This window comes from Dicentrarchus labrax, unplaced genomic scaffold, assembly GCF_905237075.1.
Source record: "Dicentrarchus labrax unplaced genomic scaffold, dlabrax2021, whole genome shotgun sequence".
Taxonomy (NCBI): domain Eukaryota; kingdom Metazoa; phylum Chordata; class Actinopteri; family Moronidae; genus Dicentrarchus; species Dicentrarchus labrax.
The window spans coordinates 6,635-26,770 of NW_026136949.1; the positions used below are offsets into that span (position 1 = coordinate 6,635).

Below are 20,136 nucleotides of genomic sequence, written 5' to 3' on the forward strand. Positions count from 1 at the left end.
TTGAGTTCTTGTAGAAGTGAGCAGTACTTACAGTTAACCTCCAGTCTGGTTCCTCCACCGAACGTGTACCACAGTGATACAAACTGATTGAGTCGTCGTACAAAAACCTCTCACTGTAGAGAGACACGGCTCTCTGACTTTGAACACAACAAAGTCAACATCAACAGTTCCTGTTTTTAAAAGAATGAACTATTTCATGTTCTATTTATCAAACAGTGCCACAATTGTTCAGAATGAATCACATTTTTACATATTTATTGTTCCATATGTCTGAAAGTAACATTGATCTCTCTAGCATTAAATTAAAGCAGACAGAAGACGTTCTGACAGAAAATCATTCTGCAGTCATCAAGCCCATTCCACATTAAAATGATCACTGATACATTGTTAATCAATACTCTGATAAAGTGATTGATCCATTGAGAAACAGCATCATCAGAGTAATCCAAGTCCCTGTTGGAGTCAGTCAGAGCATTTCCATAGAGAGCCACTTTGCATCAGCAGCACCATGCTCCAGTGCTCTGGGAGAGTTTATAGTCCTGAGAGTTGAACACTGGATGACTGACAGCTGTCCTTCATGACAACAGAAGACACAGAAATCCTCCTCATCAAAAACATGACTTTGATCTCCGTCCTCATCTGGACTCTCCTCTGCTGCTGCTTCACAGGTAAAGTCCAGAGAATCAAACTCCTCTTCTCTATGAACATCCGTCCCTCTGAAATGAAGCCCACAGAACCATGACGCTGCTTTATGTTTTTGTCTCTGTATCCTCAGAGTCCAGAGGCCAGGTCACAGTGACTCAGCCTGGAGCAGTGAGCTCTGCTGTGGGAGGCTCCGTCTCCATCACATGTAGGAGCAGTCAGGAGGTTTGGAGTTGTAGCAGTGCATACTGTTTAGCCTGGTACCAACAGAAACATGGAGAAACTCCTAAACTGCTAATTCGCTACACCAATGAGAGAATGTCAGGGATTCCAGGACGTTTTTCAGGCAGTGGATCAGGGACAGACTTCACTCTGACCATCAGTGGAGTCCAGGCTGAAGATACAGCAGTTTACTACTGTCAGAGTTTTCATTATATCAACAGTCAGTATGTGTTCACACAGTGAAAAAGCGTCGTACACAAACCTCCCTCAGTCAGACTGAACAGAAACTCTCATTGGTGTAGCTGGAAGCTACTGCAGAGACTGATACAGTTCACTGAAGCAACCCAGACATGTTCACAGCACAACATATCTGCCCTCATATTTTGCAGAATTTAAAATCACTCATGTCTATCATTGTCCACTCAACAAATATTAATTTCCACAGAACCAACAGGTGGATCAATAAAATGTATGTAGGTTTTTTAAGATGAAGCCTGGTTCCCCTGTTCTCCAGCAAACATCACCCTGACCTCCATCTGGAAAAACTGACCCAAGAGAGAGATCAAGATCATAAAGCTGGAATAAAATTACAAACTCACATATTGAAAACATAAAATATGTGATCAGACATAGATCAATGCAGTTGCATCTGTAGTCCACAAAAGAAGAGACGTTCATTAATTTCAACCTCTGAACTTTAAACAGACATTCTTCAGACACTGATCCACAAACCTCAGACAGTTTTTCTGATCCTGAACAAACTGAAGGACAGTATTTTGTCATAAGTAGTCTGCAAAGGTTTTTGAACTTTAACACAGCTAAGGTGGTTTTGAAGCACTACTTTAACTATCTTTACAAGTATCTAAAAGGTTTGTAACCAAACAATGCTGATTGTTTTTGGGACAGAATAAATTATATGAAGCAACGTTTGGATATGTAGTACATTAAGGTTGTCAGAGAACTGATTTTTGATATTTAGTACAGAGATTATAAGTTCTTACAATAATGACAACATTATGATAATAATAATGATATTTTATTTATAAGTACATATATATGTTTCCATGTACTCCAAGACACTTCACATAAGTTAAAATACATAGGTTAAAAAGATCACGAAACAACTCCCCAAAAATACAATCACACATTGAAGCAATTCTGAAAAGACTGGTTTTGATCAGTGATTTTAATGTGGATGAATCTGTACAGTCTCTGATGTGTTTGAGGATGGAGTTGGGGTGCAGCTATGGAGAAGGCTTGGTTTGGATGCTTGGTCCTGGGTGGGGGAGACAGGAGGTTGGCATCAGAAGAGCGGAGGCTTTGTGACAGAGTGCGGCAGTGGAGCAGGTCAGTGAGGTAGGAGGGGGCCTGGTTATAGAGGGCTTTGTGAGTGAGGAGAAGGACTTTAAATTGGATCTGTTGTGGGACAATGACACAGTGGAGGCTTTGGACAACAGGAGTGATATGTGGTTGAGGGAGCACATTGTATGGTGGTGTAAATGTTTTGTCAAATATTTTGGAGATTTTTAATCAATTACTGTCAGTAGTAGTAAATGTTGTGCGTACAGTATGAAATTCTACTTTCCATCTTACTACAGTAAGATATTTCACTGTGGACGCACACATTCTGGACGCCATTCAGAAAATGTGATATCTAATATCTAAGAATGTCTGTCTGATTTTGGGAGCACTTGGAGATATACATGTTAACTGATTCTGCATATTTTAAAAAGATATAGAATGATTTAAATAGACCATAGATTGCAGTATCAAACAATAGCAGCATGTAAAGTCTGAACAAAAGAGGACCTAGGATGAAGCCTTGTGGGATTATAGTTGATAGTAGCAGATGACTGTTAACCAAGTGAGACTACATCATCTCTTCCTGACAGTTAGGGACTGAACCAGTTTAACACTGTGACAGAGAGAGCAACATATTTCTGGAGTAGATGTAGATGTACAGCATACTGTAATTTACACTTCTAATGACAACTCTTAAATTATTAAGTTATATAATTGATAGTTTCTTATAATCCACATTTGATCTATTTTACGTTTTTATAACCTTAATAATGTTTGGTCCAGTGTTGTCAGTGATGAGTAAAAATGTTGAAAGTAACTTTCTGTAAAATGAAGTTAGTTGCTTAGTTTTCAATTTCAGTTACCTGTATGAGCACCATGTCTTTCTCTTTCTGTATTTAAGTAAATAAAAAATAAACTGTTTAATTTAGTTTCAGATTAGTATGAAATTATTATACAGCATTGTGAGTTTCTGTGAATCAGCATGAGGATGATTTAAACAGTCAGTACTCCCAGCAGTGAGGAGGAAACAGCATGATATGTTGAGGACAGCTACAGTTCACTGACTCTGTGTGTTTGCATATGTGTCCTTCCTCTCTGCTCCCAGCCTTTAAGAGGCCAGTGTTGATCAGTGGCTGTCCAGGCCTTTCAGAGCCACTGACACGCCGGCAGCACAATGATGATGTCACTGACTCTACTGCTGGCCACCCTGGGGCTCCTTGTTCAGGGTGAGACTCTCTTCTGAAAACTTTGCTTCAGGATGCAACCAGGTTCACCACAATGATGTTCTGCTATGATGGAGAAACAGTGAAACAAGCAGCATTTACCTTCTTCCATCTATTCTCCATGTTAAAGAAATGATACTCTTCTGTTTGGATGTTGATCATCTTTCTCCAAGCTGGATTTGTCTCAATAACCCTTCTCCTCTGTTTCATGTTTTCAGGTTCATCAGGACAAATCACCCTGACTCAGTCTCCTGGATCTCAGTCTGTTGTTCCAGGACAGACTGTCTCTATCAGATGTAAAATCAGTACAAGTGTTAGTAGCTCCCTCCACTGGTACCTTCACAAACCTGGAGAAGCTCCTAAACTCCTGATTAGGTATGCCACAACTCGTCAGTCTGGAGTTTCAAGTCGTTTCAGTGGAAGTGGATCTGGTTCTGACTTCACTCTGACCATCAGTGGAGTTCAGGCTGAAGATTCAGGAGTTTACTACTGTCAGCAGAGTTACAGCTTGTTCACACAGTGATACAACGTCGTACAAAAACCTCCCTCAGCTGGAGAGGAACTGATCTGACTCAACAGCTGCACTGACACTAAAACAACAGAGGTTTCACAAAAAAACACCCCATCGTTGATAATGATTAGCTGTGAATATTTTAACACTAAATATTCAGTATTTAAAAAGTCATATTTTTAATGCTTTCATGAAAACAACATGTCTGCTGCACTTCAGTGGTAACCTCTCTCGTAATATGATTTCAATTCATTGATAAGTGAAATCCATGGAGTATGATAACACATGAACACTAAAACTATAATTATATTTTAATTTTATATCTTAACATTTTTCATAGTCAAACATACTCATTGTTGAAATAAATTACAAATCACTACAAATGTTGACAACATATTTAAGTAATTTTGTGTGTTTTGTATTCTAGAAAGCAAATATATTTTATAACTAAAAGAAAAAAGGATTAATGAAGTATGTAAATCAATTGAATCAATTAATTCTTCTTTTTATCAACTTTTTTATTTGTCTTTGTGGTTCTTCAGCAGAAGCTGTATGTAAATAGTTCAAGGGGTAGAACAACAGATTACATTTATAATATTTCTCCTTATGGTGGCGATATTGTGCTTTTTATATCAGATGAAGAGTTTGTTTTTTAATTTATTTGGTTTTATTAAAAAAAAAATGTGTTCTTTAGATACACCAAAAGCAATTACAATATTACAGTCATTACTATATAGACTATTCAGTAATAAGAGATGATAGGATGATTTATTTATTGTTCCAAAGGTTTATTATTGAAGACAAATCTGTAATGATTATATCAGAAACAGTTGTACAGTGATGAAGGTATTCATATTGATTATGACAACATATTATGGACTTATACTACGACCATCACTGGTTTGTACTAATCAAACAATAATGAGGAGTTTTGTCGGAGTGTATAAACTCTTTTGATATACAGTATATATGGCTGTACATTACAGAAGTTAAAACATTTTTCTCAGCTCAGTTTTTCTCTGGATTCAATCCAGTCACTGACACCATGAAGAGAAAATCATTAAGACACTTTGATAATAATAAAGATGAAAACAAGTGATTTGATGAACACGTCTTTATTATCTGGAAACAGTGAAATAATATTGAAACACTGCAACAAGCTAGTAAATATTCTGACTGAAACATGTCAAATGAAAGAGAGAGATAGTTACAGAGTGCACAGTGAGAGCAGTAGCAGAGTAAAACCAGTAGCAGAGTCCCAGTGAGTCAGGTCAGGACTGGGAACACTGGTCTCTCCTCAGTGTCTCTGAGAGCGGAGTCTGGGAGCCCTGGGTGGCCTCACAGGTCACAGAGCCCACCTTCCTCCACTGGTCTGCAGAGAGCCTCAGGGTGCTGCTCCAGCTGTAGTGGCCGTCCTTCAGCACCCCGGGGCTCCTGCTCTGCTCCCAGCTGCTGCTGCTGCTGCTGCTGCCGTCCACCTTCCAGGACAGACTCCAGTCTGAGGGGAAGCCCTTGTTGGCCAGGCACATGAGCGTGGCCTTCCCCTGCTGCAGCTCCTCACTGGAGGGGGGCAGCACCGTCAGGGTGGGACGGACATCACCTAGGAGACACCAATCAGCTTAGAGGACAGGGACCACACAGCTGTCAATCAACCAGCAGCCACTTGGACACCTTTACTGTGTGAGAGTTGATTTTCTCCTTTAAGGAGTTTCTGTCAGATGGTTTTTCTGCTCCAGCAGTCACTCACTCACACATTGTTTCACTTCCCTTTAAGAAACCTCTCATGCACATCAGCACAGACACAGTCCTCATATGACCTGAAATATATCAAACTACACTGCAAATAACAGAAGCACATTATAAATATCAACATTAAAACATGTCTTTGGTGGGATTTTATTTTAGACTATTTGAAAAAAACATAAAAATAGACTTTGAATATCAATCATCAGCTAAAGCTAATTAACCACAGTTGAATTGTTAAACAGACGGACTGAAAAACACAAAAAGCTTCAGAAAAGTGTCAGCGTTATTTCTAACTGAGGTTAAAACACAATTTGTGCCATTTTAGAAGATCAGAGATTTGGAATCATTCCTAACATTTATCATTCACACTATTAAATGTTATTTTAACTGCAGTTAAAAATGCAGAATAAATGACTGAATTTTAAAAACATTTGTACAGTACGAGTGTTGTTCTTTAATCTTTCCTGCAGTTCAAGCTGTTCACATTTCACTAATTAACTGGAACATTTAAAGAAAAGTTCAGTAATGCTGCTTTGAGTTCAACTTTAAGGTTAAACCAACAATAAAATTGAGTCTTTAAAGTGATTTAGATCAGCCCAGTGGAAATTTATATCTACTACAAATGTTCAGACACAGAAATTAAAACATTAACTGATGATACCATATTTAATATTTGAGCAGAAACTTACTTCCAACCTCCAGTCTGGTTCCTCCACCAAAAGTCAACCACAGTGATACAAACTGATTGAGTCGTCGTACAAAAACCTCTCACTGTAGAGAGACACGGCTCTCTGACTTTGAACACAACAAAGTCAACATCAACAGTTCCTGTTTTTAAAAGAATGAACTATTTCATGTTCTATTTATCAAACAGTGCCACAATTGTTCAGAATGAATCCCATTTTTACATATTTATTGTTCCATATGTCTGAAAGTAACATTGATCTCTCTAGCATTAAATTAAAGCAGACAGAAGACGTTCTGAAAGAAAATCATTGTGCAGTCATCAAGCCCATTCCACATTAAAATGATCACTGATACACTGTTAATCAATACTCTGATAAAGTGATTGATCCATTGAGAAACAGCATCATCAGAGTAATCCAAGTCCCTGTTGGAGTCAGTCAGAGCATTTCCATAGAGAGCCACTTTGCATCAGCAGCACCATGCTCCAGTGCTCTGGGAGAGTTTATAGTCCTGAGAGTTGAACACTGGATGACTGACAGCTGTCCTTCATGACAACAGAAGACACAGAAATCCTCCTCATCAAAAACATGACTTTGATCTCCGTCCTCATCTGGACTCTCCTCTGCTGCTGCTTCACAGGTAAAGTCCAGAGAATCAAACTCCTCTCCTCTATGAACATCCGTCCCTCTGAAATGAAGCCCACAGAACCATGACGCTGCTTTATGTTTTTGTCTCTGTATCCTCAGAGTCCAGAGGCCAGGTCACAGTGACTCAGCCTGGAGCAGTGAGCTCTGCTGTGGGAGGCTCCGTCACCATCAGCTGTAGGAGCAGTCCTGCTGTGCACTATGATGGTTCTGACTACATATTAGCCTGGTACCAACAAAAGAAAGAGAAACTCCTAAATTGTTGATTTACTGGGCAAATCGAAGAGCATCAGGGATTGCTAGTCGTTTTTCAGGCAGTGGATCAAGGACTGACTTCACTCTGACCATCAGTGGAGTCCAGGCTGAAGATACAGCAGTTTACTACTGTCAGAGTTATCATGAAATCAACAGTCAGCGTGTGTTCACACAGTGAAAAAGCGTCGTACAAAAACCTCCCTCAGTCAGACTGAACAGAAACTGAACTGACTGCTGCAGCTGGAAGCTACTGCAGAGACTGATACAGTTCACTGATGCACACACACACACACACACACACACACACACACACACACACACACACACACACACACACACACTAACTCATTAAATTTGTGAGGACAGTAGCTATACCACACACAATAATGGCACTAAAAAGCATTGTGCATTAAGAGGAACACACACCTTATTTATGAGGAGTGTTTTACACAACACACAGTTCAACAGTCCTGTGCATTATGAAGTAATACCTGATGTATGAGGACACTTTAACAGACATATATAAGAGCCCCTATATGTACAGTAGTTTGGTATTGTGTCTTTTATAGTTAGAGCCTGTTTCATGTTCACAGTCTAACTGTTTCATACCACACACTCTGGTATTTTGTTGTCTACGTTATGTCTTCTTGCCTCTTTGCTCTGCTCTTCATGCATATAAAGGACCAGACAGGTTTGACTGCAACATATTCTGCTGCTGTAAGAACAAGTTTTTGCTTATATTATTATTTATTACTAAGATAAGGAGTGTATGGGTCTGTCAGTCCCCATATTCTCTTCATAAATGAAAAAGATTTTTCCAGTATCTGTCCATTAAAGACACAAAGAAGGCATTACTCAATCAGACCTCAGTTCCAGAGCAATATGTCAACGATATGTGACACACCAATCATTCCTGATGTGCTGGAAGGCCTTGGAGATGGTAAAATCATTGCAAACAATAATGTGTTCAATATCCACAGTATGGTATCAAGATTAAATTATGGTTACTAACCCTCTAGGATCTGTCAGAAAGAAGCTTTTAGCTGTTTATATGACACTAGCAGAGATTACAACACATCCAGTGCAGCTAGTCTTGTTTTACAGGGAGGAGGACTTCATATTGTTTGGTAAAGAAAAAAGTATTTTCTGCTGCAGTTGGTGACCTGACAGAAATGGAAGAGGGCATGCTGCTCACAACTGGTGCCTCCAAACTCCACTCGTAACCTGATGTTTGCAGTTGTGTCTCAAGCTGAGGAAGGTTGTTGATCTGATATGTGCATCCACGATCCAAACCAACCATGTAGCATAAAACTTTTACTAAGGAATAGCTAATGAGGCAATGCTTTATGTACTGTACTTTACTCTATTTTGTGTTGAAGACCCCCTTGAAAAACCACATGGTTCATCTCAAGGAATTTCTCGTACTAATAAAATGTGTCTGTTGCCCACTACCCTGAGCCTGTCCTCGATTGAATTTCTTATGATCAAATTGAATATTAATTGTCAATTTGAATTACCTGTATGTGCACCATCACTTTCTCCATTTTTTTTGTGTAAAGTGTGACAGTTGTTTTCATGTGTTCCTTCCTGGCAGAACCTCTCTTGTATAACAGATTTTCTCATAATATGACTTTTCTATACTTCTGTAAACTAAAAATGCTTAGTTTGACATTAAGAAACAGCATTGTGAGTTTCTGTGAATCAGCATGAGGATGATTTAAACAGTCAGTACTCCCAGCAGTGAGGAGGAAACAGCATGATATGTTGAGGACAGCTACAGTTCACTGACTCTGTGTGTTTGCATATGTGTCCTTCCTCTCTGCTCCCAGCCTTTAAGAGGCCAGTGTTGATCAGTGGCTGTCCAGGCCTTTCAGAGCCACTGACACGCCGGCAGCACAATGATGATGTCACTGACTCTACTGCTGGCCACCCTGGGGCTCCTTGTTCAGGGTGAGACTCTCTTCTGAAAACTTTGCTTCAGGATGCAACCAGGTTCACCACAATGATGTTCTGCTATGATGGAGAAACAGTGAAACAAGCAGCATTTACCTTCTTCCATCTATTCTCCATGTTAAAGAAATGATACTCTTCTGTTTGGATGTTGATCATCTTTCTCCAAGCTGGATTTGTCTCAATAACCCTTCTCCTCTGTTTAATGTTTTCAGGTTCATCAGGACAAATCACCCTGACTCAGTCTCCTGGATCTCAGTCTGTTGTTCCAGGACAGACTGTCTCTATCAGATGTAAAACCAGTTCAAGTGTTAGTAGCTCCCTCCACTGGTACCTTCAGAAACCTGGAGAAGCTCCTAAACTCCTGATTTATAGAGCTTCAACTCGTCAGTCTGGAGTTTCAAGTCGTTTCAGTGGAAGTGGATCTGGTTCTGACTTCACTCTGACCATCAGTGGAGTTCAGGCTGAAGATTCAGGAGTTTACTACTGTCAGCAGGGTTACAGCTCGTTCACACAGTGATACAACGTCGTACAAAAACCTCCCTCAGCTGGAGAGGAACTGATCTGACTCAACAGCTGCACTGACACTAAAACAACAGAGGTTTCTCTACAATGAAAACTCATGATTGTGTAAAAACGATATTTCGTGAAAATAACTGTAAAACTATTTATATTACTACATTATTTTATTTACACTGAAACAGTGTGTGATAGATCACATTGTTACAGTTTACTGATACACAGTTTTAGATCAAAGCTTGAATCATAAACAAAATGATTTAAGAGGGAATTCTAACACAAAAACACTAAATCATTTGGTCTGGAGGAAATATTTCATCTCATTAGATTTTTACGGCTAACTCTTCTTTCACTGAGCATTCTGTGTTATTATCTTTTTCAATTTTGTTTGATTTGTATAGCCCCAAATCATAACTAGAAATTCACCCAGGACACTTTTCATATAGAGCAGTATAGAGTTAGGATGTACTCGTATTAAAATGAGAGAAAACAAAAAAAAAACGTACACACACACTAAATATGCAGAGGACTAAAACTGAAGGTTAAATAAATGTACTTTTAAGTTAAACAAATATTTGAAACAGTAATGGCCCTCTTTAACATTTTCTTTCTCACTGATGTAGCAGAGACATACTCAGTGGTCACTTGGGTATTATAATGCAATCCAAGACAGATGTTCTTCACAAATAAAAGTAACAATTTTAAATAATTCTACTTTTATGATGCCTATAATTTTCACTTGTTGTTGATGCTGTCATAGAGGTGATAATTATAAATGGTAAATGGACTGTACTTATATAGCACCTTTTTAATTGTATGTAAAAGTCCCTCATGTATGTAAATATGGAGGACAAACAATTAAACAGAGAGCAACTTTATGATTAGATTACTGTGCTAATGTCTTTATTTTAAAAGAGCCAACATGTATTCTAACAAATAAATGTGTCAAAAGTATTTATACTGTATGTAATTCAGTAACACTTTAATTTGTTCCCTTTTTAACTTTAACTCGTTTGTCTGTGCAGTTGAGCTCTTCAGCAAAATCAGTAAACTTACACGTCAAACTCTATGCTGATGATATGCTGTTATTTATTTAAGATGATCATTCTGTACTTTTATTTAAAGGATAATGCATATTGTTTGCATCAACTTATTTTAAATATTTCTGTGCTGATGACCCCTATTTATTTCGGATTCAGAATATTTTTTATACTTTTGTGGTTTAATTTTAAGGATAATGCATATTATTTGCGTCACCTCAGTTTTTCTCTGGATTTAATCCAGTCACTGACACCATGAAGAGAAAATCATTAAGACACTTTGATAATAATAAAGATGAAAACAACTGATTTGATGAACACGTCTTTATTATCTGGAAACAGTGAAATAATATTGAAACACTGCAACAAGCTAGTAAATATTCTGACTGAAACATGTCAAATGAAAGAGAGAGATAGTTACAGAGTGCACAGTGAGAGCAGTAGCAGAGTAAAACCAGTAGCAGAGTCCCAGTGAGTCAGGTCAGGACTGGGAACACTGGTCTCTCCTCAGTGTCTCTGAGAGCGGAGTCTGGGAGCCCTGGGTGGCCTCACAGGTCACAGAGCCCACCTTCCTCCACTGGTCTGCAGAGAGCCTCAGGGTGCTGCTCCAGCTGTAGTGGCCGTCCTTCAGCACCCGGGGCTCCTGCTCTGCTCCCAGCTGCTGCTGCTGCTGCTGCTGCCGTCCACCTTCCAGGACAGACTCCAGTCTGAGGGGGAAGCCCTTGTTGGCCAGGCACATGAGCGTGGCCTTCCCCTGCTGCAGCTCCTCACTGGAGGGGGGCAGCACCGTCAGGGGTGGGGACGACTCGACCCACTGGAGGAGGAGACAGAGAGACAATATGAAGAAAGTTCATACAGAGAGAAAATAAACTCCACCCTGTTGGTTGCAGCAGAGGAGGCTGCTGCTTCTGTTGGTCTTCCTCAGATTGGATGAAACTGGTCTTCAGTGTTTCACTTCCCTCTCTGAATCCAGTAACCATGGCAACAGACAGGCATCACTGCTGAACCATGGCAACAGACAGGTTTCAGTACTAAAGATAAAACATTAAAACTGGCACTCTTACTGCAACTAAAAAAGTTAAAACTACTAAACAGTTGAGAGCAGAAACTCTTTCTTTGGTTAAATTAACAAACCTAAACAAACATTACATGTTATTAAAAGTTTAAAAGACATTATTCTTCTATTTTTCAGCTCAATCCAAAACTCATAAGAGACAGTGTGTGTTTGCTGTCTTCATTTACGCAGCATCACTACTGAACCATGACAACAGACAGACTTCACTGCTGACAAACTGTTTAAATGCTGAAATCCTTTTTCCAACTCATAATATGAATTTCACTAATACAGCATGTGGTTGAAGAAGCTGTAGTGACATTATGATATTCATTGGTTATAGTGAGGATGTTACATATCATTACATTCATCAGTCTGGGAGGAAGATTGAGTAAAACAATGTTTCCAGATAAAACACTCACTAAATAAATGTTGGAAACATTTCTTCCACAGAAAATTAATTATTTCATTAAAATGGTGAAGAAATAAAAAGTCTGAAAACAGAACTTTGTCAGAGGAGAAATCATTGATCAGAATGTTGTCTTCAATAAATGGCTGTATATTTTAAGAACAATAAAAACTTTAACACTTTAAATAAGCATCATGTTTAACATTTTAAGGCCAAGTCAAAAGTTCTTTCATCAGACAGAATTTGTTCTGTATTACAATGAAGCCTGTTACGGTCACTTTAATATTATTTTAATTTTACTACGAGCTAAATTATTTTTGAAAAGTTTTGTTCATTCAATAAAAATAGATTTTAAATTAATTTAGAGTTCTTGTAGAAGTGAACAGTACTTACAGTTAACCTCCAGTCTGGTTCCTCCACCAAAAGTCCACCACAGTGATACAAACTGATTGAGTCATCGTACAAAAACCTCTCACTGTAGAGAGACACGGCTCTCTGACTTTGAACACAACAAAGTCCACATCAACAGTTCCTGTTTTTAAAAGAATGAACTATTTCATGTTCTATTTATCAAACAGTGCCACAATTGTTCAGAATGAATCCCATTTTTACATATTTATTGTTCCATATGTCTGAAAGTAACATTGATCTCTCTAGCATTAAATTAAAGCAGACAGAAGACGTTCTGAAAGAAAATCATTGTGCAGTCATCAAGCCCATTCCACATTAAAATGATCACTGATACACTGTTAATCAATACTCTGATAAAGTGATTGATCCATTGAGAAACAGCATCATCAGAGTAATCCAAGTCCCTGTTGGAGTCAGTCAGAGCATTTCCATAGAGAGCCACTTTGCATCAGCAGCACCATGCTCCAGTGCTCTGGGAGAGTTTATAGTCCTGAGAGTTGAACACTGGATGACTGACAGCTGTCCTTCATGACAACAGAAGACACAGAAATCCTCCTCATCAAAAACATGACTTTGATCTCCGTCCTCATCTGGACTCTCCTCTGCTGCTGCTTCACAGGTAAAGTCCAGAGAATCAAACTCCTCTCCTCTATGAACATCCGTCCCTCTGAAATGAAGCCCACAGAACCATGACGCTGCTTTATGTTTTTGTCTCTGTATCCTCAGAGTCCAGAGGCCAGGTCACAGTGACTCAGCCTGGAGCAGTGAGCTCTGCTGTGGGAGGCTCCGTCTCCATCAGCTGTAGGAGCAGTCAGAGGGTTGATGAAGATTGTGGGAGCTGGGGTAGTGACACCTGTTTATCCTGGTACCAACAGAAAGCTGGAGAAACTCCTAAACTGCTAATTTACTACACCAATGAGAGAGCATCAGGGATTCCAACTCGTTTTTCAGGCAGTGGATCAGGGACAGACTTCACTCTGACCATCAGTGGAGTCCAGGCTGAAGACGCAGCAGTTTACTACTGTCAGGGTGCTAACACTGTCAACAGTCAGTATGTGTTCACACAGTGAAAAAGCGTCGTACAAAAACCTCCCTCAGTCAGACTGAACAGAAACTGAACTGACTGCTGCAGCTGGAAGCTACTGCAGAGACTGATACAGTTCACTGAGGACATACACACACACACACACACACACACACACACACACACACAGTAACTTTAAACAAGGTGAATAGTAACGAGAGAAGGATTAAGAAACAAGAAACGCAGCTCTTGCCTTCACTCGTCTTTATTGAATGACATTTTGAACAATGAATACTAAATACTGATACGACAGACACACAGTTCAACCAGTGCCACCAACACACAGAAAGAGATGCTGCAGCATTGAAAATGGAGGGTTGTAGCTTTGTGTCAGTACATATTTCAACCTTATGTGAGCATCTCCAGTTGCATATTAAAGACAGGACAAAGTGTTTTACCACTATGATAATTAGTTATTACTATTTTCATATCCGTATCACCAGCTGGAAACATAAAAATAAGATGTACCCACAGTTCTAGTACTTCCACTGTCAGTACAGTTAGCTCATTAAAACTGTGAAATGATCAAAATGCCACAAACAGGTTTGGATGGTGGAAAAGAAAATGTAAGTAATGAAGTACAAGAGAATGGTCTTATGAACAGTCTGGCCTTGTTTTATCTCCAAACACAGGCTCACATTTTGCTGCTGACATTCATAAACTGATTGGAGAGTTCCAGGAGGTAAAAAATAAAGTTAAATGAGCCCAAAAGTGGCATTAAGGATTTAAAGTCAAAACATACTCATTGTTGAAATAAATTACAAATCGCTACAAATGTTGACAACATATTTTAGTAATTTTGTGTTTTGTATTCTAACAAAAAAGAGATTAATGAAGTATGTAAATCCATTTAATCAGTTAATTCTGTCCTTTTGTCAACTCTTTTATTTGTCTTTGTGGAAATAGTTCAAAGGATAAAAATAGAGATTTATGATATTCTCCTTATGCTAATGATACTGTGCTTTTTATATGTGGTTTTATTCAAAGAATTTATTTATTTTCTTTAGATACACCTAAAAGAATTACAATATTACAGTCCTTACTATTAAGACTGTTCAGTAATAAGAGATGATTGGATGATTTATTACTAAAATGTTCCTACCTTGTTCCAAAGATTTATTATTGCAGATCTGTAAAGATTACAGCATAGAATCTGCGTTTGCAGTTTGACTGTGATTCTGTGTGATTGTTGGTGACACATTATTTTCTTTATTGACCTAATTCTGTTTTCACTGTGCTGTTTTGGCCCGATCTCTCAGATTTTTGTCATTATGACTTTTATACAGTTAAGTAAATAAAAAGAAAACAAAGTGTCATGATGATAGTTGACTTCATCAGCATGAGGATGATTTAAACAGTCAGTACTCCCAGCAGTGAGGAGGAAACAGCATGATATGTTGAGGACAGCTACAGTTCACTGACTCTGTGTGTTTGCATATGTGTCCTTCCTCTCTGCTCCCAGCCTTTAAGAGGCCAGTGTTGATCAGTGGCTGTCCAGGCCTTTCAGAGCCACTGACACGCCGGCAGCACAATGATGATGTCACTGACTCTACTGCTGGCCACCCTGGGGCTCCTTGTTCAGGGTGAGACTCTCTTCTGAAAACTTTGCTTCAGGATGCAACCAGGTTCACCACAATGATGTTCTGCTATGATGGAGAAACAGTGAAACAAGCAGCATTTACCTTCTTCCATCTATTCTCCATGTTAAAGAAATGATACTCTTCTGTTTGGATGTTGATCATCTTTCTCCAAGCTGGATTTGTCTCAATAACCCTTCTCCTCTGTTTCATGTTTTCAGGTTCATCAGGACAAATCACCCTGACTCAGTCTCCTGGATCTCAGTCTGTTGTTCCAGGACAGACTGTCTCTATCAGATGTACAGCCAGTTCAAGTGTTAGTGGCTACCTCAGCTGGTACCTTCAGAAACCTGGAGAAGCTCCTAAACTCCTGATTTATTATGCTACAAACCGTCAGTCTGGAGTTTCAAGTCGTTTCAGTGGAAGTGGATCTGGTTCTGACTACACTCTGACCATCAGTGGAGTTCAGGCTGAAGATTCAGGAGTTTACTACTGTCAGCAGGGTGCCAGCTTCCCGTTCACACAGTGATACAACGTCGTACAAAAACCTCCCTCAGCTGGAGAGGAACTGATCTGACTCAACAGCTGCACTGACACTAAAACAACAGAGGTTTCTCTACAATGAAAACTCATGATTGTATAAGACAGTATGATTTTAATTGTGAAAATATTTATCATACAATTCAGTACATCATTTTATTATCACTGAAACAATGTTTTATCACACATCTACAGTTTACTATAACAGTTTTAGAGCAAAGCTTCATTCAGAAAATAAATAGTTTTAGAAGGAATTATGACACAAAAACACAAAATGTTTTGGTGTGAAAGAAATTTTTCATCTCATAATTTCTGAAGGTTAATTCTTGTTTCACTGAAAATTTTGTGGTAGTATAGAATAATTTGATTTGTATAGTGATAAATTATAACAGAATTTATCTCAGGACAGACTTTATATAGAGAAGTTTAGAGTCTAGGCCGTACTTAACAAAACAGTCAAATTAACACTAAAAATGCAGATTAATTAAACTGAAGGATGACTAAAATGATCTTTAATTTGAACAAATCATTTAAATAGTAATGTGCCTCTTTAACCCAAGACATTTTGTATTATTGATGAAGCAGACATACACTCATTGCACCTGAAATTCATACGTAATGAATAATATATGTTCACTTCTTGTTCACACTGTCATACAGGTGATAATTATATGTTCTTGCATTGAGGTCAGTGATGTTGTTGCACTGGATTACATTATATTCAGGTGTTTCTAATATTTTGACCTCCTCATGTATTTAAACAGGGAGGACCAATTATTACACACAGAGCAACTTTAAAACTTAAAACTTTAACTAATTTGTCTGTACAGTTGAGCTGTTCAGCAAAAGCAGTATGGAAATATTCCCAGGGTTGAACTTACTGATTTTTATATACTTTTGTAGTTTTAGAGATTTAAGTATAATATTTATTATTTGTATCAGCTAAGTTTTTCTCTGGATTTAATGCAGTCACTGACACCATGAAGAGAAAATCATTAAGACACTTTGATAATAATAAAGATGAAAACAACTGATTTGATGAACACGTCTTTATTATCTGGAAACAGTGAAATAATATTGAAACACTGCAACAAGCTAGTAAATATTCTGACTGAAACATGTCAAATGAAAGAGAGAGATAGTTACAGAGTGCACAGTGAGAGCAGTAGCAGAGTAAAACCAGTAGCAGAGTCCCAGTGAGTCAGGTCAGGACTGGGAACACTGGTCTCTCCTCAGTGTCTCTGAGAGCGGAGTCTGGGAGCCCTGGGTGGCCTCACAGGTCACAGAGCCCACCTTCCTCCACTGGTCTGCAGAGAGCCTCAGGGTGCTGCTCCAGCTGTAGTGGCCGTCCTTCAGCACCCCGGGGCTCCTGCTCTGCTCCCAGCTGCTGCTGCTGCTGCTGCTGCTGCTGCCGTCCACCTTCCAGGACAGACTCCAGTCTGAGGGGAAGCCCTTGTTGGCCAGACACATGAGCGTGGCCTTCCCCTGCTGCAGCTCCTCACTGGAGGGGGGCAGCACCGTCAGGGTGGGACGGACATCACCTAGGAGACACCAATCAGATTAGAGGACAGGGACCACACAGCTGTCAATCAACCAGCAGACACTTGGACACCTTTACTGTGTGAGAGTTGATTTTCTCCTTTAAGGAGTTTCTGTCAGATGGTTTTTCTGCTCCAGCAGTCACTCACTCACACATTGTTTCACTTCCCTTTAAGAAACCTCTCATGCACATCAGCACAGACACAGTCCTCATATGACCTGAAATATATCAAACTACACTGCAAATAACAGAAGCACATTATAAATATCAACATTAAAAACATGTCTTTGGTGGGATTTTATTTTAGACTATTTGAAAAAACCCATAAAAATAGACTTTGAATATTAATTATCAGCTAAACCTAATTGACAACCACAGTTGAATTGTTAAACAGACGGACTGAAAAACACAAATAGCTTCAGAAAAGTGTCAGCGTTATTTCTAACTGAGGTTAAAACACAATTTGTGCCATTTTAGAAGATCAGACATTTGGAATCATTCCTAACATTTATCATTCACACTATTAAATGTTATTTTAACTGCAGTTAAAAATGCAGAATAAATGACAGAATTTTAAAAACATTTGAAAATTATGAGTGTTGTTCTTTAACATTTCCTGCAGTTCAAGCTGTTCACATTTCACTAATTAACTGGAACATTTAAAGAAAAGTTCAGTAAAGCTGCTTTGAGTTCAACTTTAAGGTCAAACCAACAATAAAATTGAGTCTTTAAAGTGATTTAGATCAGCCCAGTGGAAATTTATATCTACTACAAATGTTCAGACACAGAAATTAAAACATTAACTGATGATATGATATTTAATATTTGAGCAGAAACTTACTTCCAACCTCCAGTCTGGTTCCTCCACCAAAAGTCAACCACAGTGATACAAACTGATTGAGTCGTCGTACAAAAACCTCTCACTGTAGAGAGACACGGCTCTCTGACTTTGTCTGACAAAGCTTAAACTGCAAGTACTCAACTTTTCACTTTAATCTAAAAACTGAAATAAATGACTTCTGCTCTTCACCAAGGAATTGTAGTAATGACATTGATAATTTAACAATTTAATTGGTAACAGTTTACCTTCTTTGTACAAAACTACTGGAGAAAAATAGAATCAAACATTTGATATTTCAATGGCTGGACAAAAGTGTACCTGCAGAAAAGAAAATGTTGCTCATGAATTTATAAAATACATCAAAACTTGAACTTACTTCCAAACTCCAGTCTGGTTCCTCCACCGAACGTGTACCACAGTGATACAAACTGATTGAGTCGTCGTACAAAAACCTCTCACTGTAGAGAGACACGGCTCTCTGACTTTGAACACAACAAAGTCAACATCAACAGTTCCTGTTTTTAAAAGAATGAACTATTTCATGTTCTATTTATCAAACAGTGCCACAATTGTTCAGAATGAATCACATTTTTACATATTTATTGTTCCATATGTCTGAAAGTAACATTGATCTCTCTAGCATTAAATTAAAGCAGACAGAAGACGTTCTGAAAGAAAATCATTCTGCAGTCATCAAGCCCATTCCACATTAAAATGATCACTGATACATTGTTAATCAATACTCTGATAAAGTGATTGATCCATTGAGAAACAGCATCATCAGAGTAATCCAAGTCCCTGTTGGAGTCAGTCAGAGCATTTCCATAGAGAGCCACTTTGCATCAGCAGCACCATGCTCCAGTGCTCTGGGAGAGTTTATAGTCCTGAGAGTTGAACACTGGATGACTGACAGCTGTCCTTCATGACAACAGAAGACACAGAAATCCTCCTCATCAAAAACATGACTTTGATCTCCGTCCTCATCTGGACTCTCCTCTGCTGCTGCTTCACAGGTAAAGTCCAGAGAATCAAACTCCCTCTCCTCTATGAACATCCGTCCCTCTGAAATGAAGCCCACAGAACCATGACGCTGCTTTATGTTTTTGTCTCTGTATCCTCAGAGTCCAGAGGCCAGGTCACAGTGACTCAGCCTGGAGCAGTGAGCTCTGCTGTGGGAGGCTCCATCACCATCAGCTGTATGGTCAATCCAAAAGTGTATGTTGGGTCTTCAAGCGGCAAACACTATTTGCACTGGTACCAACAGAGAGGTGCAGAAGCTCCAAAACTACTTATTTCCAGGGCTGATGAGCGAGCATCAGGGATTCCAGGACGTTTTACAGGCAGTGGATCAAACACTGACTTCACTCTGACCATCAGTGGAGTCCAGGCTGAAGATACAGCAGTTTACTACTGTCAGAGTGAACATGAAATCAACAGTCAGTGGTTGTTCACACAGTGAAAAAGCGTCGTACAAAAACCTCCCTCAGTCAGACTGAACAGAAATTGAACTGACTGCTGCAGCTGGAAGCTACTGCAGAGACTGATACAGTTCACTGAAGCAACCCAGACATGTTCACAGCACAACATATCTGCCCTCATATTTTGCAGAATTTAAAGTCACTCCTATCTAACATTGTCCACTCAACAAATATTAATTTCCACAGAACCAACAGGTGGATCAATAAAATGTATGTAGGTTTTTTAAGATGAAGCCTGGTTCCCCTGTTCTCCTGCAAACGTCACCCTGACCTCCATCTGGAAAAACTGACACAAAAGAGAGATCAAGATCATAAAGCTGGAATAAAATTACAAACTCACATATTGAAAACATAAAATATGTGATCAGACATAGATCAATGCAGTTTCATCTGTAGTCCACAAAAGAAGAGACGTTCATTAACTTCAACCTCTGAACTTTAAACAGACATTCTTCAGACAC

General features: G+C 38.9%; 7 gene segments (V, D, J or C); 5 read left to right on the forward strand and 2 right to left on the reverse strand.

Moving 5' to 3' along the window:
* The first annotated feature begins 369 nt into the window (after window positions 1–369).
* Window positions 370–1,130, forward strand: LOC127360826 (Ig kappa chain V region 3547-like). The segment is given in 2 exon segments: window positions 370–668; window positions 776–1,130. Coding segments are annotated over 2 exon segments (423 nt in total).
* A 2,067-nt stretch (window positions 1,131–3,197) lies between these two features.
* On the forward strand, window positions 3,198–3,928 carry LOC127360829 (immunoglobulin kappa variable 6D-21-like). The segment is given in 2 exon segments: window positions 3,198–3,392; window positions 3,608–3,928. Coding segments are annotated over 2 exon segments (357 nt in total).
* Window positions 3,929–4,999: 1,071 nt separating this feature from the next.
* LOC127360831 (Ig kappa-b4 chain C region-like) lies at window positions 5,000–6,375 on the reverse strand (the record flags this gene model as incomplete). The annotated part of the segment is given in 2 exon segments: window positions 5,000–5,500; window positions 6,336–6,375. Coding segments are annotated over 2 exon segments (369 nt in total), but the record flags the coding sequence as incomplete, so codon positions are not given.
* A 2,582-nt stretch (window positions 6,376–8,957) lies between these two features.
* On the forward strand, window positions 8,958–16,322 carry LOC127360828 (immunoglobulin kappa variable 3-11-like). The segment is given in 2 exon segments: window positions 8,958–9,182; window positions 15,498–16,322. Coding segments are annotated over 2 exon segments (360 nt in total).
* LOC127360823 (Ig kappa chain V region K16-167-like) lies at window positions 12,984–14,917 on the forward strand. The segment is given in 2 exon segments: window positions 12,984–13,234; window positions 13,342–14,917. Coding segments are annotated over 2 exon segments (435 nt in total).
* A 528-nt stretch (window positions 16,323–16,850) lies between the features above and the next one.
* LOC127360830 (Ig kappa-b4 chain C region-like) lies at window positions 16,851–18,237 on the reverse strand (the record flags this gene model as incomplete). The annotated part of the segment is given in 2 exon segments: window positions 16,851–17,357; window positions 18,198–18,237. Coding segments are annotated over 2 exon segments (375 nt in total), but the record flags the coding sequence as incomplete, so codon positions are not given.
* A 675-nt stretch (window positions 18,238–18,912) lies between these two features.
* LOC127360825 (Ig kappa chain V region K16-167-like) lies at window positions 18,913–19,889 on the forward strand. The segment is given in 2 exon segments: window positions 18,913–19,210; window positions 19,319–19,889. Coding segments are annotated over 2 exon segments (429 nt in total).
* Window positions 19,890–20,136: the final 247 nt, after the last annotated feature.